Source organism: Lutra lutra, chromosome 2 (genome assembly GCF_902655055.1).
Source record: "Lutra lutra chromosome 2, mLutLut1.2, whole genome shotgun sequence".
In the NCBI taxonomy this organism is placed as follows: Eukaryota; Metazoa; Chordata; class Mammalia; order Carnivora; family Mustelidae; genus Lutra; species Lutra lutra.
Genome location: NC_062279.1, coordinates 85,249,392 through 85,264,287, shown reverse-complemented (window position 1 = coordinate 85,264,287; position 14,896 = coordinate 85,249,392). Strand labels below are relative to the sequence as shown.

Below are 14,896 nucleotides of genomic sequence, written 5' to 3'. Positions count from 1 at the left end.
AAGGCAAATGCATTTACAGTACCACACTGCCAATAATCTGTGTACCTGTAGACCTGTTGTTCAAGGGTCAACTATATCTGAAAACTGCCTCCCTCCCAGCGCCAGCCCTCCTCATTTCTCACCTCAGCTGCTGCCTCCAAATGGGTCTCCCCACTTTCAAGTCTTCCCTCACAAAAACCCATCTGTTAGAAAAATCTTGCTAAAATGCTTGGCAAAACTGGAAGAGTGAACTCAAACTACTGGTGTCCCTGATACATAAGTGAGGGAGGTATGGGTGTGTCAGACTTGGAGGGCCGTGTTTAGTGATACGGAATCCATGTCACTGGATGGACTGGAGGGGGAGGAAGGGGTTGTGTCAGGCCTACTCTAAGGCAGAGAAGATGTTGGGGTAGAGGTGGGTCCTCTGGGGGAAAGAGAGGTTGCAAAGGAGACCTCAGACAAGAGGAAACTGATGAATCCACTCTGCCTGCTTTCTTGCACCCCAACTTCGAGGAGTCGCAGGAGCAGACATGGTGTAGCTGGCTTGCTCTTGTGACCCCACAGGGGGTCTAGCTGGGGAAGAGGAGGGTTTTACTTGTCACAAAGGGGTAACACAGGGATCTGGGCAGACTAGAGTCCAGATCATGAGGTTTTATGTTCATTACTCACTCACATATTTGTCCAATAAACATCTCCTGAGGCTCTGCCTTTTGCCAGGCTCTGTGCTGGGTTCTGGAAATACAGTAGCCAGCAAAGCAGATCAAGTGCTTGCTCTGCTGGAGTCTAAGGGGATGGAGGTTCTCAGAAAAACGAGTACACAAAGAAATACGCTTCAGGGGGTGATAAGGATGTTGAATGAACATTAAACAGGGTAACGTTTCGAGTTAGGGTGCTGTCATACACAGGGTGCTCCATAAATTCTTATGGGGTTGGGGTGCTCAGTAACCATATCTATTTCTCCTTTATTATCCACAGCTTTTGCAAAGTCTGTTTTAAACTAGCACTTCTCAAACTTTGATGTGCAGTCAGCCAGGGGTTCAGTTAACACGCAGATTTTAAGCCAGCAGTTTTGGGATGGGGGACTGAGACTCCATTTCTAATTGGCTCCCAGGTGACACCTTGGCTCTTGGTCCCTGGACCACAAGGCTCTGCCATGAGGGATTAAGGGAAAAGCTGTGAGTTCCCCATAGGGAAGAATTAACAGGGGACCATGCCTCCTGAGGGCAGCAGACAAGGCAGCGATGGCAGCCTTAAGGGGACAGCAAGTATCAGCTGCAGAACTGACTTTGCCAGACTTCTGTCCTTCACAGCTTTTAGACTTCTTCATCCATAACCTGCTGTGAATGATATGATCTGGTTCACAGGAGAGTGAAACCAGCAAGTCAGCCAGGGAGTTCCCTTACAGCTTCCCTATTTTAGAGAACAGATCCCCAATGCATAGTGTGTTACAAGATTTGTCATAACCCAGCTCTCTCTGCCTACAAGGATTCATGAACCCTGGATTTCTGCCAGGATCATAGAGAATATTTACTCCTACCCCTACCTTTCTCCATGCTCACCTCCCAGCCCCCACCAATTTTTTTCACCTCCATGTAATTTCATATTCCTGTTTCCTCCATGGAGAATTCTCATTTCCCCTCATGGCCACATGGAATCTCATCCATTCTCCAAGGCCCTGCTCCCAAAAGCCATGCCATCCCTCCCTCCCCCATCAGCCCTCCTCACCCTCCCTGTCAGAAGCAGTTCCTTGCTTCCTAGAAAGCCTACAAAACTTCACTCCAATCTCTTATGGGGACAGTAATCTCTTCCTATCCTCTATGAGTTATTTTATCCTTGTTATACTTTCTTCCCAGGATGCGAGCTCCGGAGGAAAGGTCTACCTCTAACTGCTTCCCCTTTACCCATGCACAGTTCCTGGTATGTGATCATGGCCTAAGAAGAGTCCATAAATGAAATATAGTAATGACTTGTATTTGAAATCACCGGGCTCAGGGGAGGGCGGGATGTGAGTAGAGCAAAGTGCTAGCCCAGAGCTTCTCTAACCTTGAATGAACATCAGCACCTCCTGGTAACTAGTCAGACTTGCAAATAAATGATCAGCCACTATCCCTGATATCAAGAATTAGAAACCCTGGGCATAGCCCAACTATCTGCTTTTTAACAGGCCTTCCGAGTGATTATGATGAACGCTGAAGTTTGAGAACCTCTGAGAACTATAAAGTCAAGCCTAATGTACACCCAGCACCCTTCAGCTGTCATCTTCCAATGCCCACGGCCTTCGCCTGGGCCCTGGGGCTTCTGTCAGGGAGAGGGTGGAGAGAGGGGCAGCCAGTATGGAGGATAGGGAACGGATAGGGATGAGTCCAACAAGGGTCCTTCTGGAGGAGACAAGTGGCGGCGGGGGGACGAAGTCGGAAGAAGGAGGGGTAAGGGAGAAGAAAGGGGCGAAGAGGGAGAGGGAAAGAGGGAAATGGAGAGGGGTTCGACTCCCATGGGGTGGGGTAGGGTGAGGCGAAGCAATGAGCACCTTCCAGAAAGGTCATCCGTCCCTCCATCCCGCGCCGGGGCGAAGGACTCGGAGACCCGTCCGCGCGGCCACCCAACCCCCGCGTGATCCTCGGGACTCTAGCCCCGTGTCCCCAGACTGCGCCCCGCGCCCCATACCTGCTCGTGCTGCGGAGGCGCCTCCAGCACCGGCGCCGCCTTGCGCACCGCGGCCCCCGCGGCCATACCTCCGCCGCGGCGCCCGCCCGGGGCCGCGCAGTCCCTCGCTACTCGCGGGCGGGGAAGGGTCTCCTGGAGTCCGCGGGGGGCGAGCTGTGCGTGCGGCGGCCCCGCCCCGGGCCCTGCGGCAGCGTGCGCCGACAGCCTCCGGGAGCGCCGCCCCTCTGGCCGGTGCCCGCGCCCCCGCCGCCCGCAGAGGCGCGGGCTCGGGATCCTCCTTCCTGTTACTGCCCGGGAGATCCTTCAGGGATCTTTCCCTCTGCGGTCCGGCAGTCGTCGGCCACCGTGGCTCTTGTCGCGTGCGGCGCCTGGCTCCTGCCGGCGGTTTTGTCACCAGGTGGCAGGGCTGGACACCCCGCTCAGAAGTAAGGTGGGAAGAGATGTGGGGAGGACCGAGAGTGGGAAGTGGAGAGGAGAGAGAGGGGACGAAGGGACGTTTTCTCCCGGTTCTTTCCTTTAGAAGCCTTTATCTCAAGACGGGAGTTCAGGTGACTCTCCAAAACCTGGGAGGCTGAACTTCTGTTGCATCTCCGGTTGCGTTTCTGTTCCTGGGCCCATCGGCCCTTCTTCCCTGTTAGCTGCAGTTTTAATAATCTGGAGAGGTCCCTGTTGAAGTCACACTTGCCTCCTCCAAAGATGACAAAGGAGAGAAACTCAACTGTGGGGAGAGAAGGCAGACACTCTGGGCCTTTGTGCTGCTCTGCTCCTGCACTTCCGGGTGGGAAATCATCCACAACTTGCCTTTGTCTCCTCCACCTTCAGGGGGCATTCTCCATTCCCCTCAGCTGTAGACCCAATATGGATTTATGGCTGGGAACAAGCTGGAACATTGGTGGAAGCCTTTAGGAACGCATTGGTAGAGCAAGAGACAAAAAGGGAATATGTAAGTAGATAGACTGACTTACAAAATATGGCTGGCTCCTTTCCAGTTTGTAGCGGCTCACAGTTTCCAAGAGCTACAGGGAGCTACCAGTGGAGGCTTACCAACAGATGGATACATCTCTGCCCTTGTAGAACTTCTGGTCTAGCATGGCATGGAGACAAACATCCAGGACGATTACCTGGTAAGTTAGTAAGTGGTAAGTGCTTCCTCCTCCAAGTGCTTGACCTGTGTCAACTCATTCAGTTGTCACAACAAGGCCACCAGGTAGGTGGTGTTATCTCCATTTTGCTGGAGAACAGTGAATCACAGAGAGGTGCAGAAATCTGCCCAAGTTTCAAAGCTAGTAGGTGGTGCAGTGGGAATTTGCTTTTTGGCTTCAAGGGTGGGCAAGAGGGCTCAACTATGGCTCAAGCCAGAAAGCTGTTGTTGTAGTTCAGTTAAAGACAGCATGGCGTATGTGAGTAAGTATGTGCAGGGATGGGGTGGAGTGGAGATGGAGAGATGTTGATAGAGTCAAGAGATCTAGGTGATAAAATCTGTAAGACTTACTGATGGCTTCCAGGCTTGTGGCTCCAGCAGCCTGGAATTTGGGCAGGGGTGCTGAGAGCAGGAATATTGAAAGAGCAGCGTATTTCTGGGAACAAAGATAAGGAATTCATTTGGACATTTTGCCTCCCTTCCCAGCTCTTGGCCTGTTTTCCTGTGGCAAAGACCTTTTTTTTTCTCCCCAGTCCCTGATGTCCTCAAATTCATCTGGGTTCATCTAAATCAGCTCCCTCCGCAGCCCCCCTCCGCTGGTTGGTCGGAAATAGAATTTCCCTATCCTATAAAATTCTGGCTCATTATCATTATATAAGTTCTGACTCTGGGGTATGAGATTCTCTTCCCTGGTTGACTGACACCAGAAACATCTACAGGTTTCACTGGAGACACATGTGAGCCCACAGGGAGTCATCTTCCTTCTGATTTCAGCTCAACAGTCATCAGGGAATAAAACTCAAAAAGTCCATTTCTTCCCCACTGGTAGTGATGGACTTACTCTGGTCTACTGTATCATATCTGGTTCTCTTTAATGACTCATTTCCAGATATGGAACTAATACCTTGTTTCCCAGAAGGGTAACCGCTGCTTTCTGGAGGGGTTCAGCCAACCAGAGTTAATTTCTTCGCAAATTTGTTTCCCAAATCAAATGCTTGGCAACTGACAGTCATAAATCCTGGAATAGATCAGCAGCCTTCTTCTCACTTAGCACTAATATCTTCAGCATATTAGCCATAGCTCATGCATCCCCCTGTTCTGTCTTGATGTAGAGCCCTGAGATGATTGTAGTGATGTAATGAAAGAAATGAGCTAATGCCATAAAGGTATTTGAAAAACAAGGTGGATTCAAGAATAGCTAGAAAACTAAGTATGCTATTTGGTGCAGGAATAGTGAGATAGAACCATGGAGCAGACCAGAAAGCCCTCCAAATAAACACATGGATCTATGGGAAACTAGTTTTAGGGCAGGAGTGCTAAATCAGCAGGGATACATAGACTATTTAGCAATTAGCTTGCCATGCCAAGACAAAACAGGTAGTTTAACAAGCAAAACTTGTGGAAGACAATTTAAAAGGATAGCTTTATTATCTCAAGATAGTGAAGAATATATTAAAACTCAAAAAGAACAAATCATAATGGAAAAGATTAGTAAAACTATGTTAAGATATTAAACTTCTATACAATAAAGAGTTGACATTAAAAAGATGCAAACCAGGATGCCTGGGTGGCTCAGTTGGTTAGAGCCTCTGCCTTTGGCTCAGGTCATGATCCCAGGGTCCTGGGATCAAGCCCCATATCAGGGTCCTTGCTCAGTGGGGAGCCTGCTTCTCCCTCTGCCTGCTGCTCCCCCTGCTTACGCTCGCTCTCGCTCTCTTTCTCTGACAAAAAAAAAAAAAAAAAAAAAAAGATGAACTCTATTAAGAAAAAAAATAAAGCAAGCCAAGGACCAAGAGAATGTATTTGCCTATATCTAGCTGTCAAAGAATTAGTGCTTGAAAAAAATAGAACTGTAAAAACATTAACTTTAAAATGTATAAATCAGGGGCTCCTGAGTGGCTCAGTGGGTTAAAGCCTCTGCCTTCGGCTCAGGTCATGATCCCAGAGTCCTGGGATCGAGCCCCACATCGGGCTCTCTGCTCAGTGGGGAGCCTGTTCCCCCCGCCCCGCCTGCCTCTCTGACTACCTGTGATCTCTATCAAATAAATAAATAAAATCTTAAAAAAAAAAGTATAAATCAGTAGAATGTGGGCAAGGCATAGAATCTAATTTTAAGAAATAAAATCATGAGATATTTTGTAATTTTAAGGGAATTAATTACTGTGTTTATGTATATGTGAGTTACTCTAGAATGCACTTTACAGGAATGCCTTGTGTATGTTAAATTACTTATTGCAAAGTGGCTGCCTTCAGCCTTCCTATCAACTTCTGACCAGCACTCATTAACCTTTCTTTTCTGCTGTCCTTCTCAGCACAACCCAATTGCTCTGGACTGAGGGTGCCACCTGATGGTTAGATCTTATGGAAGTCCTCTCTGTTGTCTTACAAATAGTCTTTTCCAAGTAACTTTCTTTTTCAATTTACTCCTTTCCTCTTTTCTCATGTGATTTTCATATTTACAGATAAAATACGTATATCTGATCCTTAGCCTCATAGCTAGAATGGGTGATTTTGAACGTCTTTGACCAGGTGTGGTATTGGTCACGCACATTCCCCCCAAAGTGGGTGGCAATAGTAGGGTCAGTCTAGAGGTGTCAAATTAAAACCATCCAGGCAATGTGAGTATCCGAGAGAGCTTGTCTGGTCTCAGAAATCAGTGTGAAAGTGGCACCAAACCTTCTGTGCTTCGGTGAACCTTCGGTGGCCCCTTTGGGGTCAGGGGCAGACTGGGTTGTAAATGAGGGTAATCATGTTTGAAAAGGAGAGGGGCATGGAAGCTAGGTCCTACCATCGCTGATGAAACGGCTACATAGAAATACTCTGGCTAACTTTTTCAGTCATCCTCCACCTGCTAACACCCCTGGGTGCTAGGTTAGCCTTCAGCTGCAGACACTGGTCTCTTAGAATTGGGGAGATCCTGCAGGCTGGTCTGATTCGCACCTGTGGGGGTTCCTGACTACATTCCGTGTACCCTGGCCTCTCAGCCTCACTGAATAGACATTTTCATCCTCCATTTACTAAATGTGCCTGTGCTTAAACACTACTCCTCAAGACAAATGAAAGATACTCAACTTTATTACTTAATTCTTTAAAAAAAAAAGATTTATTTATGTATTTGAGAGAGTGTACGCGTGCATGTGCACACAAGTGGGGGGAGGGACAGGGGGAGAGAAAAGGAAAATCCCAACCAAACTCCCCACTGGGTGGAGAACCCGAAGTGGGGCTTATCTCACCACCCATGAGATCATGACCTGAGCTGAAATCACGAGCTGGACGCCTAATTGATTGAGCCACCCAGGTGCCCTGTTTATCTCATTCTTTAGTTATTAGTATTGTAGTATAATTGCCCTCTACTGTTTTTTTGGCTAAAATGTACAGAGTGTACCTATATTATGATTACAGGGAGTTTTGTGAGCTGGCGTGTGGCCCTAATCACCATTTATAACATTGCTTCTTTGGAAAAGTGCATTCTGCCTTTCAAACCACAGACTTCCAAATGCACATTTGGAACACAATCCGTTTGTGAGTTGGGAACCCTCTGTATTAATGTCTGCTGGCCCAGGGCAGCCCCACAACCAAAAGACATGTGGTTTAAGGTTCCTGTAACAGCCGGTTCATTTAAATAATGTTTGCTGGAGCTCAGTTCAGGTTCTCAGGTTTCTGGTTAATTTGGGAGAGGAGCGGCAGCAGAGTCCCAGTGTTCAAACAGCATGTGTGGGGTGCCCCACTCCCTATAGAGGGATGACACATTCCTGCTTTTCGTGATTTACCCATAGGTTTCAGGATTGAGCCTCTTCTGAGGGCAAGCTTTTAAGTTCTGTTGAACAATTGATCTTGAAAAAGAACTGCTTTTAAAAACCAACTCTGCTTTCCAGGATGGAAGTTCAGCTAGGGTCATTCTCATTTATTGAGTTCAGGGGCCCTCTCAGTAGGAGGGAAAACCACATGTGAGTCCTTGATGGGGCTCCTTGCCCTCCCCTCTCCTTGTTTTCCTTTCCTGGTGTCTCCTTTAAGATGTCTCCTCTTCAGTAAGTTAGAAGCCAGACAAGCAAGCCAGTCTCTACTCTCCTAACTGTAAAAAAAAGGTTAACATTTATGAAATGCCCACGGTGTGCCAGGCCCTGGGCTATGTATCTGGTGTCATTTCATCTTCAGAATGAGCCCCAGTGACAGGTATCACCGTCCACATTTTACAGATGAAGACATTGAGTTAATAAGGGAATTGCTTTATCTAAGAATGTACAGCAGCAACCACTGCTCTCCTGGCTCCCTAATCGCTGGGTGGGATGGGAGGCTTTATCGGGGGTGACCCTAGGAAACTCGGTCCTGGAGTGGGAGTTGTATTTGTCATTTCTAGTTGAGACCAAGGACCTGCCATCCCAATTCCTACACCTCAGGTTAATTGCCAAGACCACAACACACCTGTGTTCTGCAAAAGTCAACATTCTCATGGAAGAGAAATACGAATGTTCCTTTTTTCCTCTTGACTTTAGATATCTGTCCTGCTTGGGGGCTTGAAACAAGATCAGTCACAGAAGCAAGAGGACACACAGTTACTTTTTGCTGGAGGTTAAAGCCCTCCAGGAGGCACTCCTGGTGTTACCACCCTCGCGGCCCATGATAATAGCTACAGCTTTTAAAATGCCTGCTAAGGCCAAGCACTTTCTTTATACGTAATCCTCAACCTACCCTCCAAGATAGGTGTACTATTATTATCTTCATTCTATAATTAAGGACAATTAAGATCACTTCCAAGCCATGGCCTCTGCTTATAATGCCCTTTGCTTTTCTCATTTGAATCTGCAGAAGTCGTCCCACCCCATCCCATCCAAAAGCCTGACGAGCTCTGTTCTCTCACCTGACTCTCCCAGATCTCCAGCGGGGAATACATTTCTTTCAACCCTGCGCAGCACAGCTTTTCTATTTGCCTCTATTCCACACTGCCTTGTGTTCTAGGTGCTGTTACATACGTCTCTACGAGCCGCCAGCTGCAAACACGGGGGGAGCAGAGACTCTGTTCTCATCATCTTTTCCCCACTGCTGTGTCTAGCACAAACCCTGGTCTGGGCCAGATTGAATTGATGGTGTGGTCCCAGTTCCAGGTGCTCCTGTGTGTGCCTCAGGCATCTTCCTGGCTTATGGTGGGCGATTGGGGGCAGGTGGATTCCCTCAGCCTATTGCCTATTGTCCCTTGGGGAAGAAGGGGCTGTTGTCACTGTGGCCGCAGCCCTTTGCTATCTACCCATAACAGGACCATTGAGACCTCTGCACACATTTGAATATAAACTTAAAATACAAAAAAAGAAAAAAGGCCTAAATTGTGCCCTTAACATAATTCCATGCAGTCCAGATATACATCTACTACTATTTATTTTATGATGTGTCCTTGTTAATCAGAACGGGGACCCACTTTTGCCAACACTTAGAGATGCTGAGATGTGAAAGGGAGAAGGAAAGCAATGTAAAGGGTAAGGCCTGGGTCTGTTTCTTTCTACCTGTTACCTTAGTCTTGTACTGAATGAACATAAATTTTCGTGCCTAACCACATAACTGCTAAGAATATGTGTCACATATGGGTGTTGGAGATGAATTGTTTTCTAGTTTATTCTGTAAGTGCAGTAATCCTGACACATTATGTAAATAGTTGAGATAGTGTGTGCATGGAAATAAAACATGTATTTACTATATTCTAGAATATCAGAAAAATGGAATATCAGTGTTTTGGATTGTTTGTTGTTGATTTCGCTTTTTCTTTGGGAAGGATTTCAGTTATTCTAAATTACCGAATTGTTACAAACAAAAATTTTTTGCTGGGCATGGTGTCTAATGACTTTTTAAAACCTAGGGGCACCTGGGTGGCTCAATGGGTTAAAGCCTCTGCCTTCGGCTCAGGTCATGATCTCAGGGTCCTGGGATCCAGCCCCACATCAGGCTCTCTGCTCAGCAGGGAGCCTGCTCCCTCCCTCCCTCTCTCTCTCTCTCTGCCTGCTTCTCTGTCTACTTGTGATCTGTCAAATAAAAACAAACAAACAAACAAAAACTTAATATTTTGTGGCGCCTGCGTGTCATGATCCGCTAAGCCTCCAACTCTTGGTTTCAGCTCAGGTTTGTGAGATCGAGCCCCATGTCAGGCTCCGCGCTCAAGGCAGAGTCTGCTTAAGATTCTTTCTCCCTCTCCCTCTGCCCCACCTGCTCATGCTCTCTCTCTCCCAAAATAAAATAAATCTTAAAAAATTTAAAAAATTTAATATTTTGTTATAAAGTTATGTATGTTTAATTTTTACACTACGCACATTTTGCTGGGTCTCCAAAGAAGGAAAATTTTGGAAGTCATCCTGGATACAGTAGTTAGAGGGCAATTTAGGGAATAGCTAGACTTTACTGGTTTAAAATTTTCCTGCATCATATGAATATCCACCAAAGTGGCCAAAGTTTTAGGGACAACTTTCATGAATAACTCAAAGGATGTTTTATCCTCTTAGAAACATGGAGACGTACAGAGACAGACTGACCCAAGAAGAAAGTTAGGGATAAAGAGAGACTTGGTATTTGATAGTGGTGAACTCTATAGGAGTGAGTGTTTCTAGAAAGCCTGTAATGTGAGAAAAGAAGGAGGTCCAGGAATATACTTGGTAATTAAGACAACAGGATTTATAATCAAACAAATTTGGCTTCAAGTCTCAATTATAACACATTTGTGTGTCACCTTAAGCCTTGGGACATCTGACTTTTTTCCCTAATGGACTTAAAATACAATTCACATGCCATACAATTCAGCATGAATCAAAGCATATGATTCAGTGGTTTTTGATATATTCACAAAACAATGCAACTACCACTGCTGTCTAATCCCAGAACATTTTTTTTTTTTAAAGATTTTATTTGTTTATTTGACAGAGAGAGATCACAAGTAGACAGAGAGGCAGGCAGAGAGAGAGAGAGAGAGAGGGAAGCAGGCTCCCTGCTGAGCAGAGAGCCCGATGCGGGACTCGATCCCAGGACCCCGAGATCATGACCTGAGCCGAAGGCAGCGGCTTAACCCACTGAGCCACCCAGGCGCCCATCCCAGAACATTTTTATCACCCCAAAAAGAAATTCGTATTTATTAGTAGTCACTCCCCATTTCCTGCTTCCTTCATCCCGTAGCAACCAATAATTTCTTTGTGTAGATTTACCTGTTGTAGATGTTTCATATAAATGGAGTCATACAGTATGTGGCCTTTGTGTCTGGCTTCTCTCCCTTAGTATAACGTTTTCAAAGTTGATCTATGTTGTACTATGTTTTGGTACTTCATTCCTTATTATGACTAAATAATACTCTTTCAGATGGTTATACCACTTTTTGTTCATCTACTCATCAATTGGACTTCTGGGTCGTTTCTCCTTTTTTGGGTATTATGAATAATACTGCTGTGGAAGTTCATATAAAAATATTTTTGTGGATATATGTTCTCAATTCTCTTTGAGTATATATTTAGGAGTACAGTTGCTGGGTCATATGGTTACCCTATGTTGAAGATTTCGAGGAACTGCCAAACTGTTTTCCAAATTAACTATCCCATTTTCAACCCCACCAGCAATGTGTGAGGGTTCTGGATTTTCCACATCTTTACGGACAGTTGTCATTATCTGACTAGTTGATTGTAGCCATTCTACTTGGTGGGAAGTGATATCTCAGTGTGATTTTGATTTATTTTCCCTAATGACTAATAAGGTTGAACATCTTTTCACATGATTATTGGCCATTTGTATATCTTCTTTGAAGAAATGTCAAGATCCCTTGCCCATTTTAAAATAGGCTCACTAATCTTCTTATTGTTGAATTTTAAGAGTTCTTTGTATATTCTGGATACCAGTTCCTTATAAGCTATATGATTTGCAAAGATTTCCTCCCATTCTGTGGATTTTCTATTTATTTTTTGACAGTATGCTTCAAAGCATAGAAGTTCTAGATGGATCTATATTTTCTTTTGTATGTATGTTTTTGGTATCATGTCTAAAAAAATCATCACCTTATCTTAGGCAGTAGAGATTTACTGCTATGTTTTTTTTTTTCTAAGACTTTAATAGTTTTAGTTCTTACATTGAGGTCTTTAATCTATTTTGAGTGAATTTTTGTACATGGCTTTAGGTAGAGGTCCAGCCTCCTCCTTTTGTATCCCAATATCCCGTTTGCCCGGCATCATCTGTTGAAAAGGCTATTCTTTCCCCATTGAATTATTATCTTGGCCTCCCTTGTCATAAATCAATTGCATAAATATAATGGTTTATTTTTGGATTCTCAATTCTGTTCCTTTGATTGGTATGTCTATCTATCCTTGTGCTAGTACCATACACTGTTTTTTATTCCTATAGCTTTGTATTAAGTTTTGAAAATGGAAAGTGAAAGTCTTCCAACTTTGTTTTTATTTCCCACGATTATCCTAGCTATTTTTAGTGCCTTATATTTCCATAAGAGTTTTAGAGTCAGCTTGTCAATTTCTACAAAAAGGACAGGTAGAATATTGATAGGGATTGTATTGAATCTATAAACCAATTTGGTGATAGTATTGCCATATTAACAATATTAAGTCGTCCAATTCATGAACATAGGATTTTTAAAATTTGGTTAGTTCTTTAACTTCTTTCAGTGATGTTTTATAATTTCCAGTGTATAAATCTTATACTGTATTTGTTAAATTTATTCCTAAGTATTTTATTTTTTTAAATTTTAAATGGAGGCATTTTCTTAATTTTATTTTTGAATTGTTCAGTGCTTGAGTATAGAAATACAGTTTATTTTTTTATGTTGATTTTGGATCCCATAGTCTTGCTGAACTCATTTATTAGTTCTAATAGTTTTTTAGTGGATTCCTTAGGATTTTCTATGTACAGAATCATGTCATCTATAAATAGAGGTAGTTGATTTCTTCTTCCTTTCCAATCTGGATTCTGGTGCTCCCTCTCCCTTTCTGTCTCTCCCTTCCTCTCCCTTCCCCTCCTACCTGTTCCCTCCTTTCCTGTTTCCTTCCCTCCCTGCTTCTTTTCCTCCATTCTCCCCTCCTCCCTCCTCTCTTCTTACTTTCCCTCCTTTCTTCACTTCCCCCCACCCCCAACCATCTTTTTCCAGTAGGTTTTCTCAAGTGCTTTTCTGTGTCTATTGATATGATCATGTGGGTTTTGTGCTTTGTTCTATTAATAGAGTGTTTTACGTGGATTGATTTTCATTTGTTAAACCAAGCTAGCATTTCTGGGATGAGTCCCACTTGGGTCATGGTGTATAATTCTTTTAATATGCTACTGGATTGTTGAGCATTTTTGCATCTATATTCATAAAGTATATTTGTCTATAGTCTTTTCTTGTGATTTCTTGTGATTGTTTCTTGTGATTGTGATTTTCTGCGACCTGGTTGTAGTAATCAAGTAATACTGGCCTCATAGAATGAATTGAGAAGCATTTTCTTCTCTTCTACTTTTTTGGATGAGTTCGTGAATGAATGATGTTAATTTTTTAAATTTTTGCTGGAATTCACCTGCAAAACCCTCTGGGCTAGAGGTTTTCTTTGTGGGATTTTTTTTATTAATAATTCAGTTACTTTACTTGTTATAGGTCTATTTAGATTTTCTATTTGCTCTTGATCAACTTTGGAATTTGGTGTCTTTCTAAGAATTTGCCCATTTTATTTAGGTTGTCTAATTCATTGGCATAAAACTGTTCATAGTATTCCCTTATGATCCTTTTTACTTTTGTAAGTTTGGTAGTAATATCCCTCTTTCATTCCTGGTTTTAGTAATTTAGATTTTTTGTCAGTCTACCTAAATTTTTGTCAGTTTTGGTGATTTTTAAAAAAAGATTTTATTTATTTATTTGAGAGACAGAGCCTACATGAGAGCATAAGCAGGGGGATAGAGCAAAGAAGAGGGAGAAGCAGACCCCCTGCTAAGGATAGAACCTGGGGCAAAACTAGAACCTAGGACCCCCCCTGAGTTCATGACCTGAGCTGAAATCAGATGCTTAACTGACTGACCCACCCAGGCATCTCAATTTTGGTGATCTTTTTAAGCAATCAAGTTTTATTTTCTCTATTGTTCTCCTAGGTGCAATTTTATCTATTTCTGCTCTAATCTGTATAATTTCCCATTTCTTCTGATTGCTTTGGGCTTAGTTTGCTCTTCTTGTTTTTTTTTTTTTTAATTTTATTTATTTATTTGACAGAGAGAGATCACAAATAGACAGAGAGGCAGGCAGAGAGAGAGAGAGAGAGAGAGAGAGGGAAGCAGGCTCCCCGCTGAGCAGAGAGCCCGATGCAGGACTCGATCCCAGGACCCTGAGATCACGACCCGAGCCGAAGGCAGCGGCTCAACCCACTGAGCCACCCAGGCGCCCCTCTTCTTGTTTTTTTAATACAGAAGGTTAAGTTATTGATTTGAGATCTTTCTCCTTTTTACTGGAGCATTTACAGCTATTTCCCTCTGAGCATTGCTTTAGCTGCATCTGTTGGTCTTTGGTATGTGGAGTTTTTGTTTTCATTCACCTAAATTTCAAACACATTTAGGAAGGTGTTGTTTAATTTCCATACATTTATGGATTTCCTAAGTTTCCTTCTGTGATTTATTTCTAATTTCATTTCATTATTGTTGGAGAACATAGTTTGCATGATTTGGGTCCTTTTCAATGTACTGAGGCTTGTTATATGGTTTAACATATGGCCTGTCCTGGAGAATGTTCCCTGCGTACTCCTGTGGTGAGGTTAAGGATTTCAGGGCTGATCAAGGAAAGACAATAACGTGAGATGGCAGTATTGCACAATAGCATTATTGGGCCATGTTTTGCTGGGGTTCCAGGAAAGGGGAAGTCCCTCCCAGCAGGAGACTAACAGAGGAAGAGGGAAAGGCAGGTCCCTGGGAAGAGGTGAACTGAGAAGGGCTTATGTGTCTAAATGGTATCATTCAGTGGCAGGCTGGGAAGATCGGAGTCAGCACCAAAAGGCAACAGGGGTTTGGGGGCTTTTATGACCACAGGGTTTGTTTTATCTATGGCTAGTGGATATTTGGTGCAGGTTTGGAGGGAATGCAAAGCAGGCAAGTTCTAAATGGCTAAAAATATTATTTTGGATATGTAAGAATTTGAGT

At 43.9% G+C, this 14,896-nt stretch overlaps 1 protein-coding gene across 2 annotated transcripts in view; it reads right to left on the bottom strand.

Moving 5' to 3' along the window:
• The window catches only part of RNF175 (ring finger protein 175), a 43,765-nt gene extending 41,006 nt beyond the window's left edge, over positions 1 to 2,759 (bottom strand). For both annotated transcript variants that reach the window (XM_047717853.1, XM_047717854.1), the window contains exon 1: positions 2,644 to 2,759. In XM_047717853.1, coding sequence (XP_047573809.1) covers positions 2,644 to 2,709 — 66 coding nt within the window. In that variant the 5' untranslated portion in view covers positions 2,710 to 2,759. The remainder of the gene's footprint in view (positions 1 to 2,643) is intronic.
• Between the last annotated feature and the right edge of the window lie 12,137 nt (positions 2,760 to 14,896).